This window comes from Lycium ferocissimum, chromosome 7, assembly GCF_029784015.1.
Source record: "Lycium ferocissimum isolate CSIRO_LF1 chromosome 7, AGI_CSIRO_Lferr_CH_V1, whole genome shotgun sequence".
NCBI classification, from domain to species: domain Eukaryota; kingdom Viridiplantae; phylum Streptophyta; class Magnoliopsida; order Solanales; family Solanaceae; genus Lycium; species Lycium ferocissimum.
This window is the reverse complement of record NC_081348.1, coordinates 50,081,350-50,106,038: the sequence shown is the minus strand read 5'-3', so window position 1 is coordinate 50,106,038 and position 24,689 is coordinate 50,081,350. Positions and strand designations below refer to the sequence as shown.

Sequence of the window (24,689 nt, the reverse complement as noted above, 5' to 3'; positions counted from 1 at the left end):
CATCCTAAAAGTCGAAGCACGTTTCACAGAAAGATATTTCCCCTTGTTTTTCTAAAAAATTCCCCCGCTATACATACTCTAGTTTCGTTATCGTGCAATACATTCTATACGTTTTTACAGAAAATCTTAAGAGTCAATGATCATTGTGCTGTATGTTCTGAGATTACTTTCAAGGAACGTATTCATAGTTTGTCCAAGTTTAAACACTATATAATTGTGAACTCAAACAGGAACCCCCCTTTGGAGACCTGGGCCACCTACAAAACCAGTGCTCTGCAATGCATGTGGATCAAGATGGCGGACTAGGGGGACACTAGATGACTATATTCCCAAACATGGAAAGAGAGAAATACAGAGCTATCAGTTACCTTCAGTGAAGAAGCCGCGTCTCTTAGCTCGTGACGACCAAAAGCTAGAAGTTGGAGTAGATGTTTCTGGACAGGATGGCTCCTCAGCTTGTCTTGAAGAGGAAATGAATAACATATCAAGCTTAGGTTCAGCAGGATCATCCTCATACAACTGCATTCAGATGGAAGAAACAAATGGTAAAATAATTTCACTTATAGATAGAGCACTTAACTTGTCTTGGCAAATATAATGTACATTCTGAATCAAATCCTTTCTTTCTCAAAAGAAGGAACCTACATCAAAGTATCATTCTCAACTAAAGAGATCCAATCCTCTACACAAATAGGGATCTCGTAAGTACACCAAAAAGAAACTATAGACAAAACACTACTCTGCAATTTTGCAAAATCTTACTCCATCCCTTCAAACGCCCCTTATTTCTCTCTTTCCATATGACCCACATGATTGCTAAAGGGGCTACACTCCATGCTCTTGAGGATTTCTTCCCCCTCCTATTAGTCCAACTTTGTAAAGCCTCCTTCACTATGTCCGGCATCACCCATTGCATCCGAAACAAGTTGAGGGCCACCCTCCGTAACCGATTAGCCACCTTGCAATGCTATAGAAGATGACCGACATTATCGCTTGCACTCTTACACATAAAGCACCAACTAACACAGGTGATCCTCCTCTTCCTCAGATTTTCCACTGTTAAGATTGCATCCCTTGCCGCCAACCAAAAAAAAGAAACACACCTTCCTCAGAGCTCTAGGGATGCATATAGAGTCATGGGAGAAAAGTACCTTCGTCTCTCACTAGTGACCTCTTATAATAAGAGATGATAGTGAACAATCCATCTCTACTTTCTCGCCAACTCCATACATCCGATAAATTGTTATGATTGGCTAGTCCAAACAAAACTCAATCAGATTGTGAAATTATTCCATCTCCCAATCCTTCCTTCTCAATCTTAGGTCCCAGTGAATAATCCCCTAGTGAGACCCCCGAATTTGGACTACGAACTCTTTTTGGCTGGAAACACGATATATATTAAGGAAGATTGCCCTCAACTCGTTCTCCCCACACCACTTATGTTCCAAGAAACTAATCCTGCTTCCGTCACCAACCTTAGAGGAAATATGTCTGCGAAAATTTTCCCACCCCTTAAGCAAGGCGCAAAACATTTTGAGCGCTTCGCCTCGCTTTATGTGTGCTTCACTGACACCATCAAGGCTCTAAGACATACTTTTCCTTTGCCAATAAGCGTCTCCTAAAGATGCGAGACTAAACAATTGATATTTCACTTTATCGTAAATTGTTATTCAACTTGTTTGTCCATATATTTGTTATTCATGCTAATTAATATTGGTCTTGGACTAAACATATGTATTTGTATTTTTCTACAATTGCGCCTTTTTCATTAAAGCCCACACTTTATTTGCGCTTTGCGCTTAAAGCCACAAAAGACCTTAGATCTTTTTTGCGCTTTTTGCTTTTCATAACACTGCTTCAAGGTCTTTGCTAGAAGCACCCAAAGGTAGTCCCATAAGTAATAGGTAGAGTATCCACCTTGCAATTTAGCTCCTTCACCATCTCCTCATTATTATTCACTATTCAACCAGAGTGATCTTACATTTTATGAGGTTGATGTTAAGGCCTGACACAATCAAATCCTTTCTTAAGCATAAGGGTTAAAAAAAAAAAAAAAAAAAAAAAAAAAGTAGAAAATTAATAGCTTCCTATTCAATTCTGGCCAATGTGTTTCCTCTGATTCGCCTGATAGTAATCCCAAGACTCCTAGTCTCAAAGAAATTTATGAGATAGATTAAATCAGCCAACCAAATCTTTGGATGATGCGCCTCGCCAAAAAAGTAATCCCACAGCGCATAGTCTTCTGATTCAAAAGGAAAGGAAGAAAACATTTCACCCAATATTATTAGTGATTCCAAATAAGAACTTCTCTTGTCCTTCCAATTAAAAATGGATGAATTTGACCCCACCATCCCACCCCAAAGAAAAAAAGAGAGAGAGCGAAAAACGGGGGAAGAATCTACAGACCCTACAAAACAAATTTAACTGTGAAACAGAAATTTTTCATCAGCATTCTCCCATTGTCCAAGTGGTTGTTTTATATTAGGATTTCACTAGTACCGACTACTCAAAAGAATCACTTACACCATGATCTCTAAGACAACTTGATAAGCAGATATCAAATTCACGACACTTAAGATTTATTTTTACGCAGGAAATACCTATTGTTTCCTGATTAGTGTGATCTGCTTGTCAAATTATGCAATCACATTCATGGTATTACCAAATAAGCAGTAGGGGAGCAATCACTATATCATACTCTATAAACAAAATATTGAGTTTCCTTTCTTGGTCACAGGCCATCAATTATAGTGTCTCCCCTAAGCTTCAATAATTTACTTTCTTTTACGCAATGAACCGACATTGACAAATTTCAGATAATTTGGATTTTCAATAAAGATATGAACTGACCGGTCCAACCATACCTTAACCATACAAATATAAAAGCTTAACCCAAAGAAAAAGATATATTGTACTGATACCTTATTGTTTTGTATGCATTAACGTTCACCTTTTGTTAGGAGAAGCAGACAAAGATCCTCTCTGGAATCTTGACAGCGTCCCAAGAAGAAAGAGATCAAAGCTTAGACAGCACATCTTGTCACCTGTTGAAAGACTCCAGAGGCAACTTTTTAACATTCTACAGGAACAAGGCTTTGAAGAAGCAGATATTCTAATTTATGAAAAGAACAGAAACATTCCTCCTAATGAAATTGGTCCTGGAACTATGCTGCTCGTATCACCAACTACTATTAGAGAACGTTCGACGTCTCAATCTCCAATGGAAGAAGATAATGCCTCTTGCTCAATGAATGTTCCGGTAGAAAATTCAGATCTGTAAGTGAATTTTGAGATGCATGCATAAGGTTCAAGCTGGTATTTGAAGCCAAATTTTATTGTCTAGCTAGTGCAATGTTGGTTAAAAACAATTTTGGCTGCTCCAACTTTACTGGATGTCCCTAAAGGCAACACACAACAACTTGGATTTTTTGTTTTGAACGGAAACAACAACTTAGGTGTTTTGAGACCATCTAGTTTGCCATTTGTGCATACATTTTTTAATATGTCAATTCTGTTTTTTGGTGCATTTAATATGTCAATTCTGATGTCTGTCATGACGTACTCACCTACAAGTTTGTTAGTTTGTGTGGATTCCACAGGGCATTGTAACATCTCAAAGGGCATTTGACTTACACATGCTTGTCATTACAACTGTAATGGCTTGCATTATACTTTTTTCAGGATAAACAATAATGTACTAGATCATGTGGCTATGCAAAATGAAGCTACTGGAAATGAGGGTGGAAAGGCAAAGGAACGTGAAAATAGACTCGCTCTACATATGGATACTACATCAAGGGTATGTCAAAAAAATTGTTCTCTAAGATGCTGCTGCTATTGAATCTTCTTCTGTATACGGAGATGAAAGTCTGATTGTTGAAGAAATAGGTATATCAGCTTTAGGATATTGTATGCTCAACCACAAAAAGTTTGAAAACTAAGTGGACTAAAAAGTCTCTTCGATCTCCTTTTAAGTTATAACGACAAGTCGATAAGCCACTAAACCTTCCAATAATAATTGCACTAAAGAGAAGCTAGAGAGCCATCAATACATAATCCAGGAGCAATTAAGAGTTTAAGACTGAGAATAATATAGTACCAAGTTTCATAAATGCCCCCAAGTAGCAATATAGCACTCTTCAAAATAGATCTATACTCTTATATTACTTGGTAGACTTTGAAGTAATTATGAAGTAGACATAGTAAAAGCAAAAAGACAACACTCTTTTGTGACATTCAACTACCTAAACTACTACTCTAGTAACAAGTGTAAAAACCGAAAATATGGATCAACTATTCACAACCATAAAACTTCTTAGAAGGCCAGAAAGTACTAAAACAAAAGAAAGGTTGCAAAGAGAGTAAAATATAGTACTGCTTAGAACAGGAGAATGGGACGTCGGAAGAACTGAGAACGTAAAATCTCTGTCTTTCTTTTGACCAGTGGCAGAGCAATGTAAATGATGATAGCTGAAAAGAGAAAGAAACAATGAGAATCGACTCATCGGGTTGTATAAGCATATCTTAGGCTCCGAGCATCATACAACTGAAAAAGGCTACTTTTGGGTCGTACCTTTGTGTGCTTAGTTTTGTTTTAAACTTAGGATGATTAATCTACAAAATTAATTATTTCGCCAACAAAGGAAGTATAATTGGCCGGAGAGGTAAATTTATGCCCAAAAAAAAAAAGAGAGAGAGAAATGGTGGAGCGAAAATTTTCTACTATATACTCAAGTACAAGAATGAATCTTGATGGAAGGAACACAACATGATAGCTTAATACAAAACTTGCAACATGTAGTTTCACTAATATTGTTGTTCCACACACCATATAAAGTTCCTTAATCCTGAAAGGAGCCCCCTCCTACATTAAAGAATCTGTTTACAATATTAGTCTAGTACAAAAAAATTTAATCAATATCAGAAGTCCCTCTTACCCGAAAAAGATCGGGGACATTAGATATTTATATACTGCTACCTTAAATCGTATTTAAATGTCATTTAAGCTTTTGGCACAAACATTAAGAAACCCATTTAATAACATTTATTATATGGGTTATTTGACTAAGTTACCCTTTATATCTCTTCAAATTACCCATTATCTCTCCACAAACTTTTTAGATCTTTCTAACAATAAAGCATTCTTGGTTTCCTAAAGTGACACTTACTCGTACCAAATTTGAAAGACTAAAACGACATTTAAAATGGACCAGAGGTAGTACTATTTCTTTTCTTTTTTCTTCATAGTATTATTTCTTTGATTTGGTAAAGTTGCCGCCACCCCAACTAAACCCCATATCCAAGAGCCCAATATAGGCTCTTTTTCTCACATTGCTCCATCGGTGACTCAAACCTCATGCTATCTTTGAAGGTGGAGGGTCCTTACAACTAGACCATCCGTCCGCTATCACATTTATAGGAAGAGATTTTGGGAGTTATATGTTACGTGTAGTAGTCAGGTTCTATGCTCAATGTTGCTCTCTTCCAATCACACCTCATTTCTAACATTGAAGTCCTTCTATGCCATTGCATTAATGCTTTCCGAATGTATGGGCTCACATGCAAGCCTCACTTCTATCATGAAAATTGTAGACACAATTGACATGAGGAAAGATAAATCTACTAAGTTGTAGAAGTGTGTGACCATCTCATTTAAAAGCTTAAGACGTTAGAGATATCACAATTTTATTTACTTAAATAATATCTTCGACACACCCCCTCATATGTGGGTCCTAGCAAATGATTTATTTTTATTATGGGTGACAGTAAGGCTCAAATCCCGGACTTCTGTCCGCTCTAATACCATATTGAAGTGTGACCAACAACAACAACAAACCAAGTGTAATCCCACAATTTAGGTCTAGGTGTGTAACCACCTCATCTAAAAGCTTAAACAGTTAGAGAAAGTACACTTTTATTTATTTAAATTGTGTGTTCATCAATTGTGATTTTTGTTAAATCAAGCTGAAGATTTTTAGCAAGAAGAAAGGGCTTCTTGTATTTCTGAATGAATATACAATCCATAAGAATGGGTACTTATACATGAGTTCTAAGACTAAATAAGGAAAGACAATATTACACAATCAATTCCTAATCATTTACTTCAATACAATATATTCCTAAAATTAAGCTATCAATCTTAATCATCAATATCAAATCCACATCTCAATCTTAATCATTAATACCAAATCAACACTCCCCTCAAGTTGGCGCAAAGATGTCGCACATGCCCAACTTGCAAACCGATGTGTATGAAAAGTCCATTTGTCGAGGCCTTTAGTAAACACATCAGCTAGTTGTTTTTCGATGACACGTGGAATAAACTCAAGACACCACCGTGCTTTTCTTTGATGAAGTGTCGATCAATTTCAACGTGCTTTGTTCGGTCATCTTTGGACCGGATTTCGAGCTATACGATTGCGGCAGCCTTGTTGTCACAATACAAGGAAAGTTTACTTTTTTCGACAATCTCAATTCTTCTAGTAACTTTTGTAACCACAAAAGTTCGCAAACACGGGCCATAGCTCTATATTCTCGCCAACGCACTCGATCTAGCAACTACACTTTGCTTTTCGCTTCTCCAGTCGACCAAGTTTCTCCTACGAGTGTACAATAACCGCATGTGACTTCCGTCATCTAAAGATCCAGCCCAATCCGCATCGGTAAAGGCTTCTATTTGGAGGTGACCGTATGAGTAAAGTAGACCTTTCTGGAGCGGACTTCAGATACCGCAAAATGTGAAAGACGAACTGCATATCAGGTTCTCGAGGATCATGCATAAACCGACTCACTAGGCCGATTGAATAGGCTATGTACGGTCTAGTGTGAGAGAGATAAACGAGTCTTCCAACCAGCATCTCTCGATATCTCTCTTTTCCAACTTCGCTTTCAGTAGTTTGTGATTGCTTTCAATGGGTGATTCCCGCTGGTTTGCAACTTGTCATACCGTTTCTTTCAAGAGATCGAGTATATACTTTCTTTGAGAAATAAAGATTCCTCTTTTGATCTAGCAAATTCAATTCCCAAGAAGTACTGCAATTTTCCTAGATCCTTGATCTTAAATTCCTGTGCCAACAACCTCTTCAATATCTCCTGTCATTACTATGTCATCAACATAAACTATGAGAAGAGTGAGTTTACCCTTTAAATGTCTTATAAAGAGGGTGTGATCCGCATTGCTTTGTTGGTAACCAAAGGAGATCATTGCTTTATAGAATCCGTCAAACCAAGCTCCACGGAGATTGCTTCAATCTGTACAAGGCTTTCTTCAGTCTACATACCTTTCCTTGACTTTGTTCAGTACCAAACCAGGAGGAATCTCCATGTACACCTCTTCTTCTAAGTCTCCATGAAAATGCATTCACATCAAACTGTTGTAAGTCCCGCTCCAAGATTAGGCACAAGATAAAAGAATTCTAATAGTATTCATTTTTGCAACAGGAGCAAATGTCTCTTGATAATCCACTCCATAAGTCTGAGTGAATCCTTTAGCCACCAATCTTGCTTTGAACCTTTCAATGGAACCATCAGCTTTATGTTTTACAGTGAAGACCCATTTGCAACCAACCAACTTCTTGTCCGGTGGTGATGCGACAAGTTCCCAAGTCTCGTTCTTTGATAAGGCCTTCATTTCTTCCATCATAGCTTGCTTCCACTTAGAATCGCAAAGCTTCTGGACTCCAAGCTTCCGGGGAATAGACACAGAAGAAATAGACAAGGCAAAGGCTCTATAGGAGGGCGATAAAGAATTATAGGAAACAAAGTTAGATAAAGGGTGTTTAGTGCAAGATCTGACTCCTTTCCTGTGAGCAATAGGCAAATCTAACTCGTTAGGAAGTATAGATAACTCACCGAGAAGAGAGGTTCGACTTCGGCGAGGTTGCGTGATGGCTTTTCACGTTCTATTTCTCCTTGAGTAAGTTATCAAATCAGGCCTATCCAAACGTCTCACACGAATCTTTCTCGATTTCACTTTCTCTTGTAGCCGAATTTTTTTTAGTCTCCAATTCTTTCTCCTTTCTTTCCTTGTGGCGGTAGTTTCAACAATAGAACTACGAAAAACCATCTCTTCTTCCTTATAATTCTCTCCCCTGAAGAGGTGATGGTGTAATGCGAAATAGGGCTCTCATTCCCGAAAGGTAACATCCATCTTGACAAAGAATCTCTAGAAGGAGGGTGATAACATTTGTACCCTTACGTGTTGGAGAATACCCAATAAAGACACATTTAAGAGCTCTAGGTTCAAGTTTCCCAGAGTGCCTAGCATGAACAAAGCAAACACACCCAAATATCTTTGGAGGAATAGTATAGTCATTTTTACCCTTTAAAGCTTCTAAAGGACTCCGAAAATTAAGAGTTTTAAGTGGCATTCTATTGATGAGGTAGGCAGCTACTAGAATGGCATCCTCGCAAGGCTTCGGCAGATTCATGAGTAAACAAAAGGGATCTTGCTACTTCTAACAAATGCCTATTTTTTTCTTTCGGAACCCATTTTTGTGCACTAGTATAAGGACAACTAGTTTGATGGATTATCCCAAAAGATTCAAGTAAGCTCCAAAAGTTTTATCCATGTATTCGTGCCGTTATCGATTCGAAATATCTTTATCTTAGCCTCAACCGAGTACAAATCATCTTATGAAATGACTTAAAACACGGAGAAAACTTCACTTTTGGCTTTTAACGGATATACCCATGTCATTCTAGTGCAACAATCGATAAAAGTAACAAACCATCGACTACCGGACAAAGAAAGTGTTTGAGTAGGACCCCGTACATCGAATGAATAGTCGAAAAGGGAATTGTGCTTTTATTGTCACTCGGAAGGATAAGAGTTTTTAGGGTGCTTGGCATATTCACATGCATCACAAGACAAAGATTCAAACTCGGTTCTAGAAAATAAACCGGGGTATAACTTTTTTAAAAAAAAAAAGATGGGTGTCCCAACCGTTCATGCCATCTGTATTATTTCTCGGTTGACATCCTTATTTCCTACAAAAAGGCTCCGACCGAGTCTCGAGTTCCATCGATTAAATATAAGCCATTATGCGATTTACCATCGCCAATCTTCTTCCCTGTATGAAGGTCTTCAAAAACACGATAATCGGAAAGAATCGACGACACTGACTTAGTTCTTTGGTGATAGCGCTAATAGATAATAGGTTAATAGGAAAATCAGGCACATGAAGAATGGATGATAAGGTAATATCAAGAGTACAAAAGATTGAACCTGTTCCAGAGACAGGGGTTAGGGAGCCATTGGCTATTCTGACATAATCCCCTTTGGGACTAGGAGAGTAATTTTGAAGGCCTTTAGAAGAGCTGTCATGTGTCTATTCACACCGTAATCAATAATCCAACAATTAAGCCGAGCATTAAAAGCAATACACTGCACATAATTGGGGCTAGCAACACTAGAAGAGTCAAGTTTGTTCAGAAGACGGCGAAGATGTTGAACTTCATCTTGAGACAAAGTCTCTCCAGAAGTAGTGTCACCCATATTATCTGGATGGGAAGGGTTAGAATAGGCCTACGACCCGAGAACTGGAAAAAAAAATTCCAGAAAAAATCGCCGGAAAGTTGGTCGCCACGCCGGAATCCTAATTCCGGTGATCGGAAAAATCAAAGGCGATAGGGATAGGCTCGGAATGTTCTAGCGACCCCAACAGAGAAAATAATCTAAAACGAATCGAACGGGAGGAGTTTTTTGTGCGGACAGCCACAAGAGAGAAAAACTCGACCTCTTTGATAAAACACGGAACCCTAGTGCCGCGAGGGAGAAAACTCACCTCAAAAGGCAAAGAATGGCTCGATACTATGAAGATTTTTAGCAAGAAGAAAGGGCTTTTGTATTTACGAATGAATAGACAATCCATAAGAATGGGTACTTATACATGAGTTCTAAGACTAAATAAGGAAAGACAACATTACACAATCAATTCCTAATCATTTACATCAATACAATATATTCCTAAAATTAAGCTATCAATCTTAATCATCAATATCAAATCAACATCTCAATCTTAATCATTAATACCAAATTAACACAAGCACAATATCCTTAAGTTTTCTGAAAACCTCACCCTACAAAATATCTAAGTTACTCGGACTCGGGTGCGGGTGTCCGATACGGGTGCGGATCTAGATGTCGGATCCTTCATGATCTAAATTTTAAGATTCGGGGATACGGATCCAGTTATGGATACGGGTGCGGGGATTTGGCTAAAAAAATTCAAATATATAAAAATAGAGTTATAAAACCTAAATTATGGAATATTATGTGGAAAACTTGAGGAAAAAATATTGATCGAGGGAGAATCAAGGAGATAAAAGGAAACAAAGTGACATAGAAATTTTTATATACAAGGTATTCCATTTTCTTCAGTTTCACCTTAGCTTTAGTTTTGATTAAAGAAATCATTGAATCTGTCCAGAAATTCTACGTCGATTTTGATCAAAGTATCCGAAATCGGTTGACCAGATCAGTTATGGATCCCACACCCATGTCGTGTCGACACAAGTGCGGCACCAAAAGTGAAGAGTCCGAGTAACATAGCAAAATATTAGGAGCACAAGAATAAAAGATTGCAGATCATTTTTAAAATTTACGTTCTCCCATTTTATTACATTTAGTCATCATGTATGTGCTACAACTCAATGCTATAAAGTCTAGCTAAAACCAACTTATCATCAAAAAATACATGTTACGGTTAAAACCTTATCATATATAAATTACTCCCTCCAGTTCAAAAAGTGGGTCAACTTAGCCTTTACCTTTTGGTTCAAAAAGAGTTTTCACTTATCAAATCAAGAAATAATTAACCTTAGTTTTCCAAATTTGCCCTTATTAAGTATTAAGTGACTAAATCCCAATATCTATTTAATTAGGAGTAGTTTAGTCAAATTACCTATTTTTGCTTAGCAGTTAGTATTTTCTTAAGGGGTGTGCAAATGGCTAAGTGGACACTCTTTTTAAACCAGAGGGAGTACTTATCAAAAGAGAATTACCATTGCCTTGTTCATCACTGCCCATGTCTACAAATTAATTACTTCTTGAAGTGACAGAAGATGTTCTCTTTAGCTTATAATATTCTCTATCCTTTTGATTCCAGTCTTTTAGCTATATTATTGTAACATGTTCATTCATAATGCAATATTAGCCAAAGTATGTACAGCTTGACATTACAAGTTTTTGTATGATTGCAAGTATCTTGATGAGTCATGGTAACCATGCTTGTTCAACCTGATAAAAGACAACAGTAATCAGATAATCCCCACAGTCGAAAATAGTGCTAACAAAGAGACTTGAAATTAGTGCTAAAAAGGAATCCTAAAAGTATTTCAAAGTTCAGAGTGAATGAGGACAAACCAAAGCACCTGCACCTGCACCTGCTAATCTAATTTTGGTAACCTAACCAATATGTCAACATGGACTACAATCACAAGGAAAAATCCAACTATTTATCCATAACTCCTGCGTGTTTATGTTGGTTCCACTTCATTTCCTTTTTCTTTTTTCTTCAAGTAAATGAACTTATGTTTTCTTCCATTGCATCTGTCACAAAAATAACACATCTTCTTCTGTACCTTTTTCCTCTTGATCTCTTGGGGTGAATTATCCATCCACCATAAAGATGTAATTAAAGAGGCTATATTTATAAGTCTTCAAGAATAGACATATTGACACTTGAAACTGCACAACTGAGAATTTCCATCTGGAAGATCAGCACCTAAAAATCCTAGCAACAACATACCCAGTGTAATCCCACAAGTGAAGTCTGGGGAGGGTAGTGTGTACGGAGCCTTACCCCTACCTTGTGAAGGTAGAGAGGTTGCTTCCGATAGACCCTCGACTAAAGTAAAGCATATCAAAATTAAGTATGGAATGAAAATCCAATAGTGAAGAAGCCATTCTGAAAATAATGGATAAGAGAACAGTAGCAACAACAAATAATACAATAATCAAAGCGAAGGAAACAACAGATAATAATAACTGCTAGGAAACTAAAATTAGAAATCTTCTAGTTAAGATAACAGCTGCATAATTAATCTTCCTGTTCATGAACCTTTTCCATCCATTCCATTAAACTGGATTAGAAAATGTGGAAAACACCAGAAGTACTAATAGTCGCTCATCAAGGAGGTAGAGAGACAATTTGATTTGTTGAGAACACAATTCAAGAATCAGTTTAATTATTTTCAACAGATTCAACACTGCTTGTTTTTAAGAAACTTGTTCTTCCAAGCACTTCTTTGGCTTTTATCTAAGAACTTATTTGACATGCCACCTCTGTCCTGTATTTGGTATGCACAAGAAAAATACAAATATACAAGTGTTTCCTCATTGACAATCTCCTTCGCAGTCAAGAACTCAAATTGTGACTTTCAAACTAATGTTAATGTATGGATAATAGCACACAGCTAATAGTATATGTTAAACCTCTTTTGTGACTTGGTACATCCTTCTATATTTCATAACTACTTGAGGTTCCTTATTTGATTACTGCTTGACTTGACATTCACTGCTCAAGGTCTCCAAACTATATCCTCGAAGTGCTCGCCATGAAGCAAAAGTAGGACACCCAGTTAAGAGGCCTAGAGGACGACCACGGCTCTCCACAACTCCAGTAGGACACCCAGTTAAGAGGCCTAGAGGACGACCATGGCTCTCCACAACTCAAGGTACGTATCTTCTTTAGTTTGTTTTGGTATACGAAATTGAAATCAAACAAACATCACATATTTGAAAGACAAGTTCTGGTATATCTACCAGCATCAACAGACTCATGCAGGGATAGGCACATTCCAATAAAGTTGTTTTTTTTTTTTTTTTTTTTTTTTTTAGCCGAGAAATCCCCTGAGGGCCAATGCACATGGTTCCAAACTCGGTGGATAATGGTCTCTATCATCTCAATAAAGTTTTGTGCTAGCCAATTGGGAAATTTGAAATAATTTACGATGGTATCCTGACCATAATCTCTGCCCCTTCCCCCTAAAATGGCTTTGAATCATACGCCCATTGTCCAAAATTCTACTGACTTAGTTCTCCTATGCATGGAGAAAAGTTGAAATCATGTAGTGTTATAGAGAAACTGAACCCAAGTATATAGTTGAAGTTATTTTTCTCATAAGTTGAGATGGTAGAATAATAAACTGATCCCCATATAACTTTGTTTTTAATCAAGGAGAGTTGTATTAACAAAGGCTCTACAGATGTGCTAACCTTATATAAATATTTTATAGTGTAATTTTAAAACAGTGATAAACAGGAAAAGAAGCAAGATTTTGATTTAAGGGAAAGCGGAAAGCATTTTGCAAATAAAAAGAGCAATAAATCTTTCAATTTAAGGAATAATATTTTCCATTTAGGAAAGCGGAAAGCATTTTGCAACGGACAAAAAAGGGAACAATACAATCTATAGGGAACAAGGGGTCAGTTACAACAGTTAATAGAGATGTTTCTCCGTGGGGTGGGAGACCGTCACTCCTCCCAAAAAATGGGGAGGCCTTGGAATTATAGATTTGAAAGTCTTTAATAAAGCTTTATTGGGTAAATGGTTGTGGAGGTTCGGGGTGAAGGAACAAGCTTTGTGGAGGAGGGTGATAGTTGATAAATATGGGGTCTCGGAAGGGGGTTGGAAAACTAGAGATGTTGTCTTGCCTTTCGGTTGGGGCTTGTGCAGGAATATCATGAAGGAATGGGATTATTTTGTGGAAAGTATCTCATTCAAGGTTGGAGACGGGAGGAGAGTTTATTTTTGGGGACATAGCTGGTGCAGCAATATTTTATTGAGAGATGAATTTCAGAGTTTGTACAGAATATCTTGCTCAAGAGATTTGACAATTCAACAAATTAGGGGGTCACATGGGCTTTTTTTTTCTTTTTTTCTTCTTTTTTTTTTTTTTTCTTTTTTTTTTTTTTTTTTTTGATAAGGTAAAGTTCTATTAACATTAGTACCAAGCTGGTACATGTCCCACGGGCTGTTATCTCATGTCTTAGGCAATCCTCACTTCATTAGTTAGCCTTTGAGGTCGAGTTAGACCTAAGATCCTTTTTGTTAACAATACAATATGAAGTTTTGATTTGTTTTTGGATGAGAGCATCAGATCTGATTGTTCTTCACTCTTGATTTGAGATCATCAATTGCTGCTCTTGTACTTAGCTAACTGCTCTAGCTTTACTGAGTTTTGCTTAGATTATTATACTTAATGATCTTACAGCTCTTCTGGCTTTTCTTGTAGGATGAAGGAAACTAAGAATAGCACCATCGTCAGATCGTTTCTTCAGACATGGCTGGATACTGTTTCTTGATAATGTATCTTGGTGATGTCTGATATCAAAAGACAATCTGCAATAGGGAAATTAAATTTTTATATTTTCTTTTGGTGTTGCAAATTTGTAGTCTCGCATACTTTGTAATCCAGTTGTGATCAGAACATATGATCAGAACATCGGCCAAAAGCATTGCTGACTGCTGAGTCTCCAAAGAGCACTGAAATTTCTACTTTTGGCAAAATATGACAAGCATTACAACAACATACCTAGTGTAACAGTGGCGGAGCCAGGATTTCCGCCGAGGGAGTTCAAAATATAAAAAAGTAAACATACGAATAAGCCTAAGGGGGTTCAACATCTAATATATATACATAAAAAATAATTTTAACCTTATAAAAATAGTGTTTTTTTCCGCCGAGGGGGTTCGGATGAACACCCTCGGCATAGTGTAGCTCCGCCACTGAGTGAAACCCCACAATGTGGGGTCTAGGGAGGGTAAAGTATACGCAGACCTTACCCTTACCTGACAAGCATTAATAATCATTTTGTATTTCTTCCTACAGCCGGAAATCTAGTACTTCGGAAAAGACTTACTAGCTCTTAAGGTTTGATTACTAGAACATGAATAGCAATTTTTCATGTGAATAGCTTCTGAATTCACACAAGGATACATTAGATGTGATGAAAAAATGTGTTCCAATGGAGACATCACCTAAGTTGCTCCGACTCTTCACTTTCAGTGCCGCACCCGTGTCGACACGACAGGGGTGTGGGTGTGGGATCCATACCAGATATGGTCAACCGATTTTGGGTACTTTGACCAAAATCGACAGTGAAATTTGGGACAATACAATGATTTTTGTAATCTAAACAAAAACTAAGGTGAATTTGAAGAAAATGAAATACCTTGTATACAAAAATTTCTATGTCAATCCTTTTCCTTGTATCACCTTCTAGGATTCTCCTCTTGATCAATATTTTCTTCTCAGAATAGCTTGTAAGTTTTCCACATAATGTCTCATAATTTAAATATATAACTCTCTTTTTAGATAGTTGAATTATTTTTAGCCAAATCCCCACACCCGTATCCATACCTCCAGCAACAACAAAAACATACTCAGTGTATTCCCACAAGTGGAGTCTGGGGAGGATAGGATGTACGCAGACCTTACGTCCTTACTCCTACCTTTTGGGGTAGGGAGGCTGTTTCCTGTAGACCCTCGGCTCGAGAGAACAAGGGAAGATAAAAGGAAAAAGAAGCATGATATCAGGAAAAAAAAAAATATGACAACAAAGCAGCAACCCATATCCATACCCCCGAATCTTAAAATTTGGTTCGACCTATAGATTCACACCCTAGTCCGAGTAACTTAGGACACCACATTTTTCTTGAGGAAATGAGAGCTTGGTCCTCTAAACCTTGTCATTTCATCAGTTAGGCTAGTTTTTATATAGAGCTGTTATCTGATAAAAATATGATGATTTATAGTTTCCTCTTTCTATAAATCTGGTCATTTAATCATTCTTAAATATGGTAATGTTCTTTATTGCATTAATTCTGCCTCAAATCTTACAAAGTGCTTATAACAATTTACAGACACACAAATTACACCCACTGCATATCTCAAAACTAATTTTATTCAGATTTTAGGAAAATTGAGGTTTACTTCTTAAACGCAAACAAATATATATACCATTACCGCTTCAACCTATTATCACATGAAAATCATATATAAGCCTACATATTAACCAGTAAAATTTACAAAAAGAAAATTCTAAATTCGTATTTTACAACTATAAATTGCAAAATCGGCATTTTAATAAATACACTATAATTCGTATCAGAAATAATTTTTTGAATTAAAATATGTACCTGGAAAAATTCTATGGATGACGGTAGTTTGAATTTTAATTTGGAGATAGAATTTGGGTCCATTTTTACTTGTTTTGGGGCCATTTGCAGAAATAGACATTCCAACTTTCAAAGCTTCTTTTTAAAAAAAAAAAAAAAGAAATTACCCTCAACTTTAAAAAATAGTTTATTCATACTTCGTTATCTTTGGGATAATTATACACTTCTTTATCTTAAAATGTTATATATTTATTATTACATACATTTAATGCATCATCCCAATTTTCAAAATATTTTTTCAAATAATTTTTTACCCAGACATTGAATTTTTTTTTTCCGCCCAAATTAATACGGAAATTTTTATTTTTTTTTGTTAGAAAAATTATCCGTATTAGTTTTGTTGGAAAAAAAAATTCGGGTCAAGGTTGGGTTATTTTAGTGGGTAAAAAATTATTTGAGGGTAAAATAATTTTTTCAACGGGATGATGCCATTACGGCCGTTAGACATAAGGGTATAATTGACAAAAAGATAATGAAGGGTATAATTGGCCCTAAAGATAACGAAAATGACTTTGAACTATTTTTCAAAGTTCAGGGGTAATTTTGGCCCTTTTCCGTTTTAAAAACATAATCACAAATTAGAAATCAATGCATGTTTGGGAACTCCAAAAAGTGATATAACTGTTTTCCGGACAAATTTGTCGGTTCTTCGGTGCTCCTGCATTTATACATTGTTTAGTTAGTGTATAACAACTGTATAATAAATGTACAATTAATGTGTATACATTATATACCGAGTATATGTGATTATATATTTATTATTATATACATTTATTATGTACAAATTATACAGAAAAATGGCCGTCGAGGATTATAGTGGCTACGATGGTAGTGGATACTGATAAAAATGTGTATAATGTGTATATATATATTGTATGAAAAGTGTATCTACACTGTATATAACACATATACATTACTTATAAACATTTAGTGCTCATACAATTTGTATAGACTATATATATAAATTGTATATATAATTTATAAGGCATATATGCAGTGCATATACATTTTTTTTGCGTCACAAAAATGTTTTACAGCTGATGGAAGATAAAATCTATGAATTCGTTGAAGAACTTGGACCTCAATACCTTGTTACAATACTTTTTGGTTCTTTTTGGCTACGTTATGTCCTTTGATTTTATGTGGTCTTCCGGTTGTCAATATTTTCAACCGAGTGGCTACTTATATACTTGTCCCACTGCTAAATTTATGATAAACCTATAATAATTTCTATATACTCGTCATAGGTTATAAAATATGTCATGATATATGTGAACCAATGATGATATATGAAAAAATTTAGAACACAGTGAAACACATGTTCCAAAAAATACTATAGGAGTAATACATAAAACATTCATTTGCAAGAATATATTTCCCACACATGCCTTGAATGCTAGGCTAATTTTTCTCATGTCAGTTCATAGAAGAAGAGGTAAATAAAAACTAAGTGTTCATTCACCTCTTGATTACACCTTCATTCCATAGCCATGATCTTGATTCTTCCAGACTAATCTTTCGGTTCAAGAAGATAAAGAAAATTTTATAAAGGAAATGGTGGACAATTGGTCAATAATATTGCAGGTGGTTCTTCAAGACCTGTTAGAAGGTACTTCTTTTCTGGCCAAACCAAATATGTGGCTAAGCCTAACAACAATAATGGCCAGATAAGGCAAAAAAAGAAAGTACAGAGCAATTTTACTGAATAAAGAACAAAGACTTCCCAAAATGGCTGAGACTAAAATTAAGTAAAAGGAGAAAGCAAATGACATGAAAGAGGTAAGCTAGCAAGTTGTTTCTTTTTGTTCGATTATCCATTAAAGTTTATGAAATGTTGATCGAATATGTTTAATGACTTGATCAATCAATAGCCCTCGTATTTTAAGATTCTGTCACCTTGTTCTATTTTTTTTTTATTTAAATGGCTTGAGACTCTTGAGGTACATATGGCCGGTCCTTCGGGTGGCACCCCCACCCGCTACTGTAGATCTTGTATTTATATATTGAAACCCGCCGAATGGTTATGTAATTGTAGAAACCCAGTCACTAACAAGTAAAACCAAATTTAATTTGGGCCTCACGTATACCTTGCGCGGGGGGAGGGAGGGGGCAAATTCATCACTTTTGCTTACCGAATGCCCTTATTACGGGTGGTCTTTAGGTCTTTAAGTTTTGCCCTTCAAAATGGTGGTCTTTAAAGTTTGCCCTTCGCCGATCACGGTTCAAACCCCCACTCATGCGAAAATTAAAAAAAAAATTGCAAGGCATAAGTTAAGAAAAAAGACGTAGCCGCTTGCTGTGGGGCACCGCCGGCGACGTAATTTGTGTGCCCATTTTCGTCTTAAGGAGAAATTCTGCCTTTTTTAACAACTTCTGCCTTGCGAAAAAAAAAAAATTAAATTTTCACTGAGCGGGGTTTCGAACCCGTGACCAAGGGATCCCTAGCGAAGGGCAAACCTTAAAGACCACAAATTTGAAGGGCAAAACTTAAAGACCACCCCAAATAAAGGGCAATCCACACAAAAAAAAAGATCCTCATGTGTGCGAGGCCCATCTCTTGTTTTAGCCCATTTACTAACCCTACACCACACAATTCAATATAAGGAGGAAAGAAGATTTTCCTCCACCTATGTAGGACATTTGCACTTCATATAGGAAATAAGTAAGAAAAAAGAACCCACAAAGAGACCTTTGGCTTTGCATTACCAACAAAGAATTGACTAGAATAGCAATACATAACTCTCGGACCAAGTTGAGCTGTTGGTTCCGCAGTGAAGAGGAAGCCTGCCAAAGCTCTGCTGCGCCATCCACCAGGGATTGATACCTGTGCTCGCATTTTGTTTTTTCATAAAACGCCACCCAAGCAGAGTACTTTGTTTCACTTTTTCTTTTACAAAAAACAAAAGTCAAAACTAAAACAAGACCAGTCAAATGTAAACTTGGTGTTCTTCATTCTCTTTTTTTGTTTTTTTGTTTTTCTGTTGTAATACAATTTCTCTTAATCTTTTTTAACCACTGTCTTGAAACACTCCAATATGTACAAAAAAAAAAAAAAAAAAAAAAAAAAAAAAAAGAAGTTAAAAATTAGCTATAAAATTCATCGTTAATCTTTCACTATATCGCTAGTAGCAAACATAATTTTTTGATAATTTATCGCTAATCCATCACCAAATAAGATTAGTGATGAATTTTACTGTTTAGTTAGCTAATTTCAATTTTTCAGTAGTATATTGTACATTAATTTGAGTTTATTGTTAACCCACAAGTTTTAAATCCTAAATCCGCCTCTGGTCACGATGATACAAACACAGAAAAGACGATTGTTTTTAACGCCATATCAGAGCTACCTTTAGGTCATAAGGCATGGAATTAAACCCAAAAAAAATCTCAAATGCGGATAAGTTCAAGCCAGAACATGGAGGACTAAACAAGCTCGTTAGATTATCTAGAATAGGTTCTGAGCAAAAAAACTTCGAAAATGCTTTTAATAATACTGACTAGGATACATCTTGACTACTCTGATTGTTTGACCAGAAAATCCTCAAGAAAAACGAAGGAATATTGCAATGGAAAGACATGGAACCAGTAATTAAATCATTTCCAAACAAGCCCACGTCCAAATTTTCTGTGAGGTTTGTATATATGTATTTGATTAAGCTAGCAGATTCAAACAAACTAAGACATGTTTTGGGACAATGACAGTAAATGCCCTAATGAAATACTCCTGTACACTTTTGACAGCATAGCCTGCACAGTTACTCGACTAGTTATCTGCCATACATCAAAAAACATGCACTTTGCTAGGCAAACATAGGCTTGAGATGTTCAGAATGTAGAAGTAAAGCATGGCTTCAAAACATTATTATAACCTAAGGTTGTAAAGCTCTACAAGCATTACAAATATAACATACTGCTCAAAGACAAACAAGAGCTAGCTCAGTGAACGAAGCATCCCACATGGTCCGGGAAATGGTCGCGCCCCAAGGGCGTCTGATGTAGGCAGCCCCAACCATGACACAAGCATATTAACATTGAATAATAATGAAACTAATTTTCTTTTAGTTCACATTTGATTTTAATTCACAATTACAGTTATTTCCTATCAGATTCCATGGCTCGAACACATGGAGACAACTTTATCGTCGATCCAAGGTTCCGTTTCATGCTGCGCAAAGACAATCGTACAGTATAAGCCGGGAAAAATCTTTAAGCAGATACAAGGCATATTTTCCTAATAGTAGCAGATTATGAATGAAATTTCAGCACATGCTCTTTAAACGAGGACAACATACTGCAATTAAAACATATTTGACATGAAAGACTCAAATGGTTCGTTGAACATGCAGAAACTAGTCCTTTTGTAACATACAGGATATAACTTCAAAAAGTTGTAGTGAGCATTTCAGTTTTTGGCCTAATCTTATCTACACAATACAAATAACAATATCATCAAGTAATACAAGCCTTGACAGATGCCAAAAAGGCTGCAAGGATCTGGAAATGACCATTTAAAATGAGTGGCACTCTATAGTACATTTCTGCCTTACATTCTTTTCATGAAAACTACAAGTTGCAATTGAAGTCAATCAACCTAAACAATGTTTCCTAGGGCATACTTCAATGGATCATTATGATTTCATCCAGGAACCTAACAAAACTTCTACACATGCTTGGTAAGTTTTCTCCAAATAGGGAACATGCATTTAGTCAACTGAAGAAGCACACATAATGGCATTTTACATTCAAACACACCACTCAAGAAGTCATAAAAACAATTTGAAACAGCATACCGCTAAAACAATCAGCGACTCATCCAACTTTTTGAAAAGGGTAAGTTTTTAAAAGTTGCAGCAATAAGAAACAGCAAGTGCTGTAATATGTACAAGAGAGCCCCAAAAAAAAATCACATTCTGTTCTGTAGGGATTCTAACAGGCTAAGTATCGAGACTCTGCTTCATTTAACATAATTTTTACAGCTGACAAAACTAATTTGGAAGAACCAAAAAAAAAAAAAAAAAAAAAAAAGGTAACCGAAGAAAGATAACATATAAGAATAGCCACATAGCTGAATACATAACAGGACCAATCAGATGGTTGATTTAGAAAGTACAAAATAACTACACTACATATCAACGGATGAAGCAATCAACCAATGAGGCAAATGATCTATGATTACATGGGCAACACATATGATTAGCACAACAACTACTTAATCAGAAAGTTGAGTACACCAACCACTTGTGTGATAGTGAGAAGCAACCTTTTTTTGGATAACCGTGGTGTCCCGGTCCTCCCGGAAAAGCTAAGAAGCAACTAATATATTAACAAATGAAAAATAGCAAGCAGCTATTCAATAACATGCTATGAGAACCCGATCACATTTAAATATTCAAACAGTAGCATGACATGTCAGCCCACACACAAGAGATCAGAACCACAACAGAAAGCTCGTCGGACCAGAAAAATACACACACATGAATGGACTAAAGCAGAATGATACTTCAGCAAAAGTTTAATTAGGGTTCAACGAGCATGACTCAGCCAATTTTAACTTCAAGAAAGAAAAATAAGAAAATATGTCCTAAATTCTCAACAACAACATACCCAGTGTAATCCCACAAGTGGAGTCTGGATGTCCTAAATTCTCACCGACTAAATAATGTTAATGTACAGTTAATGGTGTAACATCTTGTGAAATGAAGTGAACAGGGGCTACCGCATAAATGTGGTAACTCAGAGACGTTTCAAAGACAGGGAAATGGGCAAATATCTTATTCTTTATGTGGTGAAACTGGTATTTGAGGAGCTACGTGAAAATATGACTGCTCACAATCTGCAGAAAATGCTTTTCCAAGAAATTTACCAAAGCACTTGAGCCCATTTGCAGCTACATTAGAACCGGTTGGACCCTATATGCCTAAGAACAAACTTGCGGAAGCATAACATATTTCAGCAAACCCCGCTCCCTCAAATTACATTAAACTACCACACAAACCAGTGAAACAGTATTAGTAAAATCCAAACATTAACAGCTTACACATAGGTAACAACAAATTATTTTCAATCTCCACTTTCTAGTTAAACAATCAAATTTCTACACATAACAGCAATAACACCAAAATTTAAGTAAAACAACGTACAAACGGTATCAAGAATCAGCCCCCTCTGTAGACTTCCCTCCAAACGGATCATGAGAAGTTTCAGGCTCCTGACCACCAATGTGGCGTTGCACAAGTCGCTGCAAATCAGCCATAACCTTCTGCTCACGCTTAGCCTTCTCCTCATAGTTAAACATAGCCAACGCTCGCTTGTCTTCAGCGCTGTAAACTTGGTTTTCCTTTCTGATACGAATAGCGTTCATCCTTTGATGCCTACTACCACTCATCACATAACCAAGACCCTCGAATTTCGAAATCTCGTCAGCAGAAAGACCCACTTCTCCTCTACGTGGAATACGCTTTCCTTGCTGAACATATTGGGCAATAGCATCACCTTCACCAGGCCTAAGTGCCCCACCATAACTTATATGCCCTTCAGCCCTTGGTAACGGCATTGGACCAACTGGCGCCTCATCTTCAAAATTACTACTCTTCTTCCTCGCCTCGATCAATTCTTTCAATTCAAGAACCTCACTATTAACTTCATCTATCATTGGTTCATCAGCCTTCTCATTATTAATTCTATCATCCCCGTCTAACTCCAAGCTCTTTTCTGGCACATCACTATCCTCATTCTTCTTTTTCTTACTCTTCAAAACACCCTTTTGATCAATTTCACCCTCTTCGCTTTCGCTCTTGCTTTTACTACTCTCACTCTCACTTGAATAGCTTTTCTTTTTGCTTGTTTTCTTCCTACTACTACTACCCCTTTTATGTTTTCTCCTAGACTTTTTCCTTCGTTTTCTCCTTTCTTCCTCTTCTTCTGATGATGAATAATCAGTCGACTCTTCCTCCGATCCGCTCCCAATTTTCCTACTACTGCTACCCCTTTTACGTCTCCTCGACTTTTTCCTTTTCTTTCTTCGTTCCTCTTCTTCCGAATCATCACTAGACGACTCTTCCTCAGATTCGCTCTCGTTTTTCCTTCTCGATCTCCTACTTCTACGTCTAGAACTAGATTTCTTCCTCCTCCTAGATGTCCTCGGTTCTGAATCCGATGCATCAGATTCAGACTCAGATTCTGATTCACTTAAAGACTCAATTTTTGATCTTTTCACATCCTTTTCGTCGTTCTCTACCATCTCCTCCTCAACTTTCTCAACAATTTCATCAATTTCTTCGTATTCGGGTTCGTTTTCTCTCCTAGGTGGACTAGGTGTACAATTCCAAATACAATTCCTCAACGATTTCCTCAATTTCTGTCGTTTTAACCTACGATACTCTTCGAAACTCAATCCTTTATCTTTAAGCTCCTCATCCGATTCGGAATCTACAGTTCTTCGATCAAGGTAGGGTTTCTTCCCCCTTCCAAATCTTCTCGGCGGTAAATCATTCGTAGGGCTAGGGTTTCTACGATACGAACGATCAGGTGAAATTTCAAAGGATCGTCGATTGTTGTTTCGGCCGTTAGATTGTTGTTGGCCTTTATATGGACTGTATACCGGACTACGACTGCGATTTTGGAACCTTCTAGAAGGTTCATTATTCGTATGTTGTTGTTGGCTTTTATATGGACTGTATGCTGGACTATGACTGCGATTTTGGAACCTTCTAGAAGGTTCGTTGTTGGAATTGTTTCGGTTTTGGCCTCTGTATGCCGGACTACGGCTGCGACTACGGCTACCGCTAGGGCTCCGACTGAAACTTCGGGTCGGGTTACGGGTTCTGATAGGGTTAGGGCTGGGACTACGGTAGTGGGGGCGGCGTTGAGGTGAGTAGCGGTCGCCGTTAGGGTTACGATTTCGGGTCGGGTTACGGGTAGGGGTGGGGCTAGGGCTACGGTGGCGATTGTCGTAATGTGAGGTCGGTTGGGGTGAGTAGCGGCGATGTTTGCCGTTGGGCAATTCTATGGCGGAGGAGATTCTACCCATTTTTGGGAATTGTTAGGGTAATTGAAAAATGGAAAGAAGGATATGGCTGGTTGGATTGTAAGATATATATAAGGGTATTTTGGATAATAAGTACTCCCTTCGTCTCGATGTATGTGTTTGACTGGACACGAAATTTAAAAAATAATGAAAGACTTTTAAATATAAATAAATTATCTCAAGATAAAAGTTAGTGTTTTAAATTTAATTAATAACCGAAAGACAAAAAATATTACTCCAAGTCGTTCTAATTTATGTGATACATTTTAATCGTCAAAAGAATGATACATTTTCTTGAGGGGTGGCACTCGACAAAAAGTGATGGGTTTGTTTTTTGCCATAATCCCTTCATTATATTTAAGTTATAATTAATTATAATATCTAATATTTTAATAATTATATATCTGATTTGGCCAATGAATGAATATGTAGATACTAGTTATTAGAGGTCTATGCTAATCCCGGGCCCGCACGGGCCC

General features: G+C 36.8%; 2 protein-coding genes across 8 annotated transcripts in view; both read right to left on the bottom strand.

Annotated features, from left to right (window-relative positions):
- Positions 1 to 16,273, bottom strand: part of LOC132065561 (uncharacterized) — a 33,042-nt gene extending 16,769 nt beyond the window's left edge. For 3 of the 7 annotated variants that reach the window (XM_059459004.1, XM_059459005.1, XM_059459003.1), the window contains exons 1-2: positions 16,146 to 16,273; positions 369 to 519 (exon numbers count right to left, since the gene is read on the bottom strand). In XM_059459004.1, coding sequence (XP_059314987.1) covers positions 369 to 519; positions 16,146 to 16,229 — 235 coding nt within the window. In that variant the 5' untranslated portion in view covers positions 16,230 to 16,273. Of the gene's footprint in view, positions 1 to 368; positions 520 to 2,187; positions 2,350 to 2,921; positions 4,187 to 16,145 lie in introns of those variants that run through there. The other 4 variants (XR_009416755.1, XM_059459001.1, XM_059459002.1 and 1 more) reach the window with 4 other exon arrangements.
- A 5,858-nt stretch (positions 16,274 to 22,131) lies between these two features.
- LOC132065560 (uncharacterized) lies at positions 22,132 to 24,262 on the bottom strand. The gene has a single exon (XM_059458999.1). The coding sequence runs from the start codon at positions 24,211 to 24,213 to the stop codon at positions 22,333 to 22,335; it is 1,881 nt and encodes a 626-aa protein (XP_059314982.1). The 5' UTR covers positions 24,214 to 24,262; the 3' UTR covers positions 22,132 to 22,332.
- Positions 24,263 to 24,689: the final 427 nt, after the last annotated feature.

What these genes read in the sequence shown, in the direction of transcription:
- LOC132065560 (XM_059458999.1), bottom strand. Translation starts at nt 24,213, where the DNA reads ATGGGTAGAATCTCCTCCGCCATAGAATTGCCCAACGGCAAACATCGC.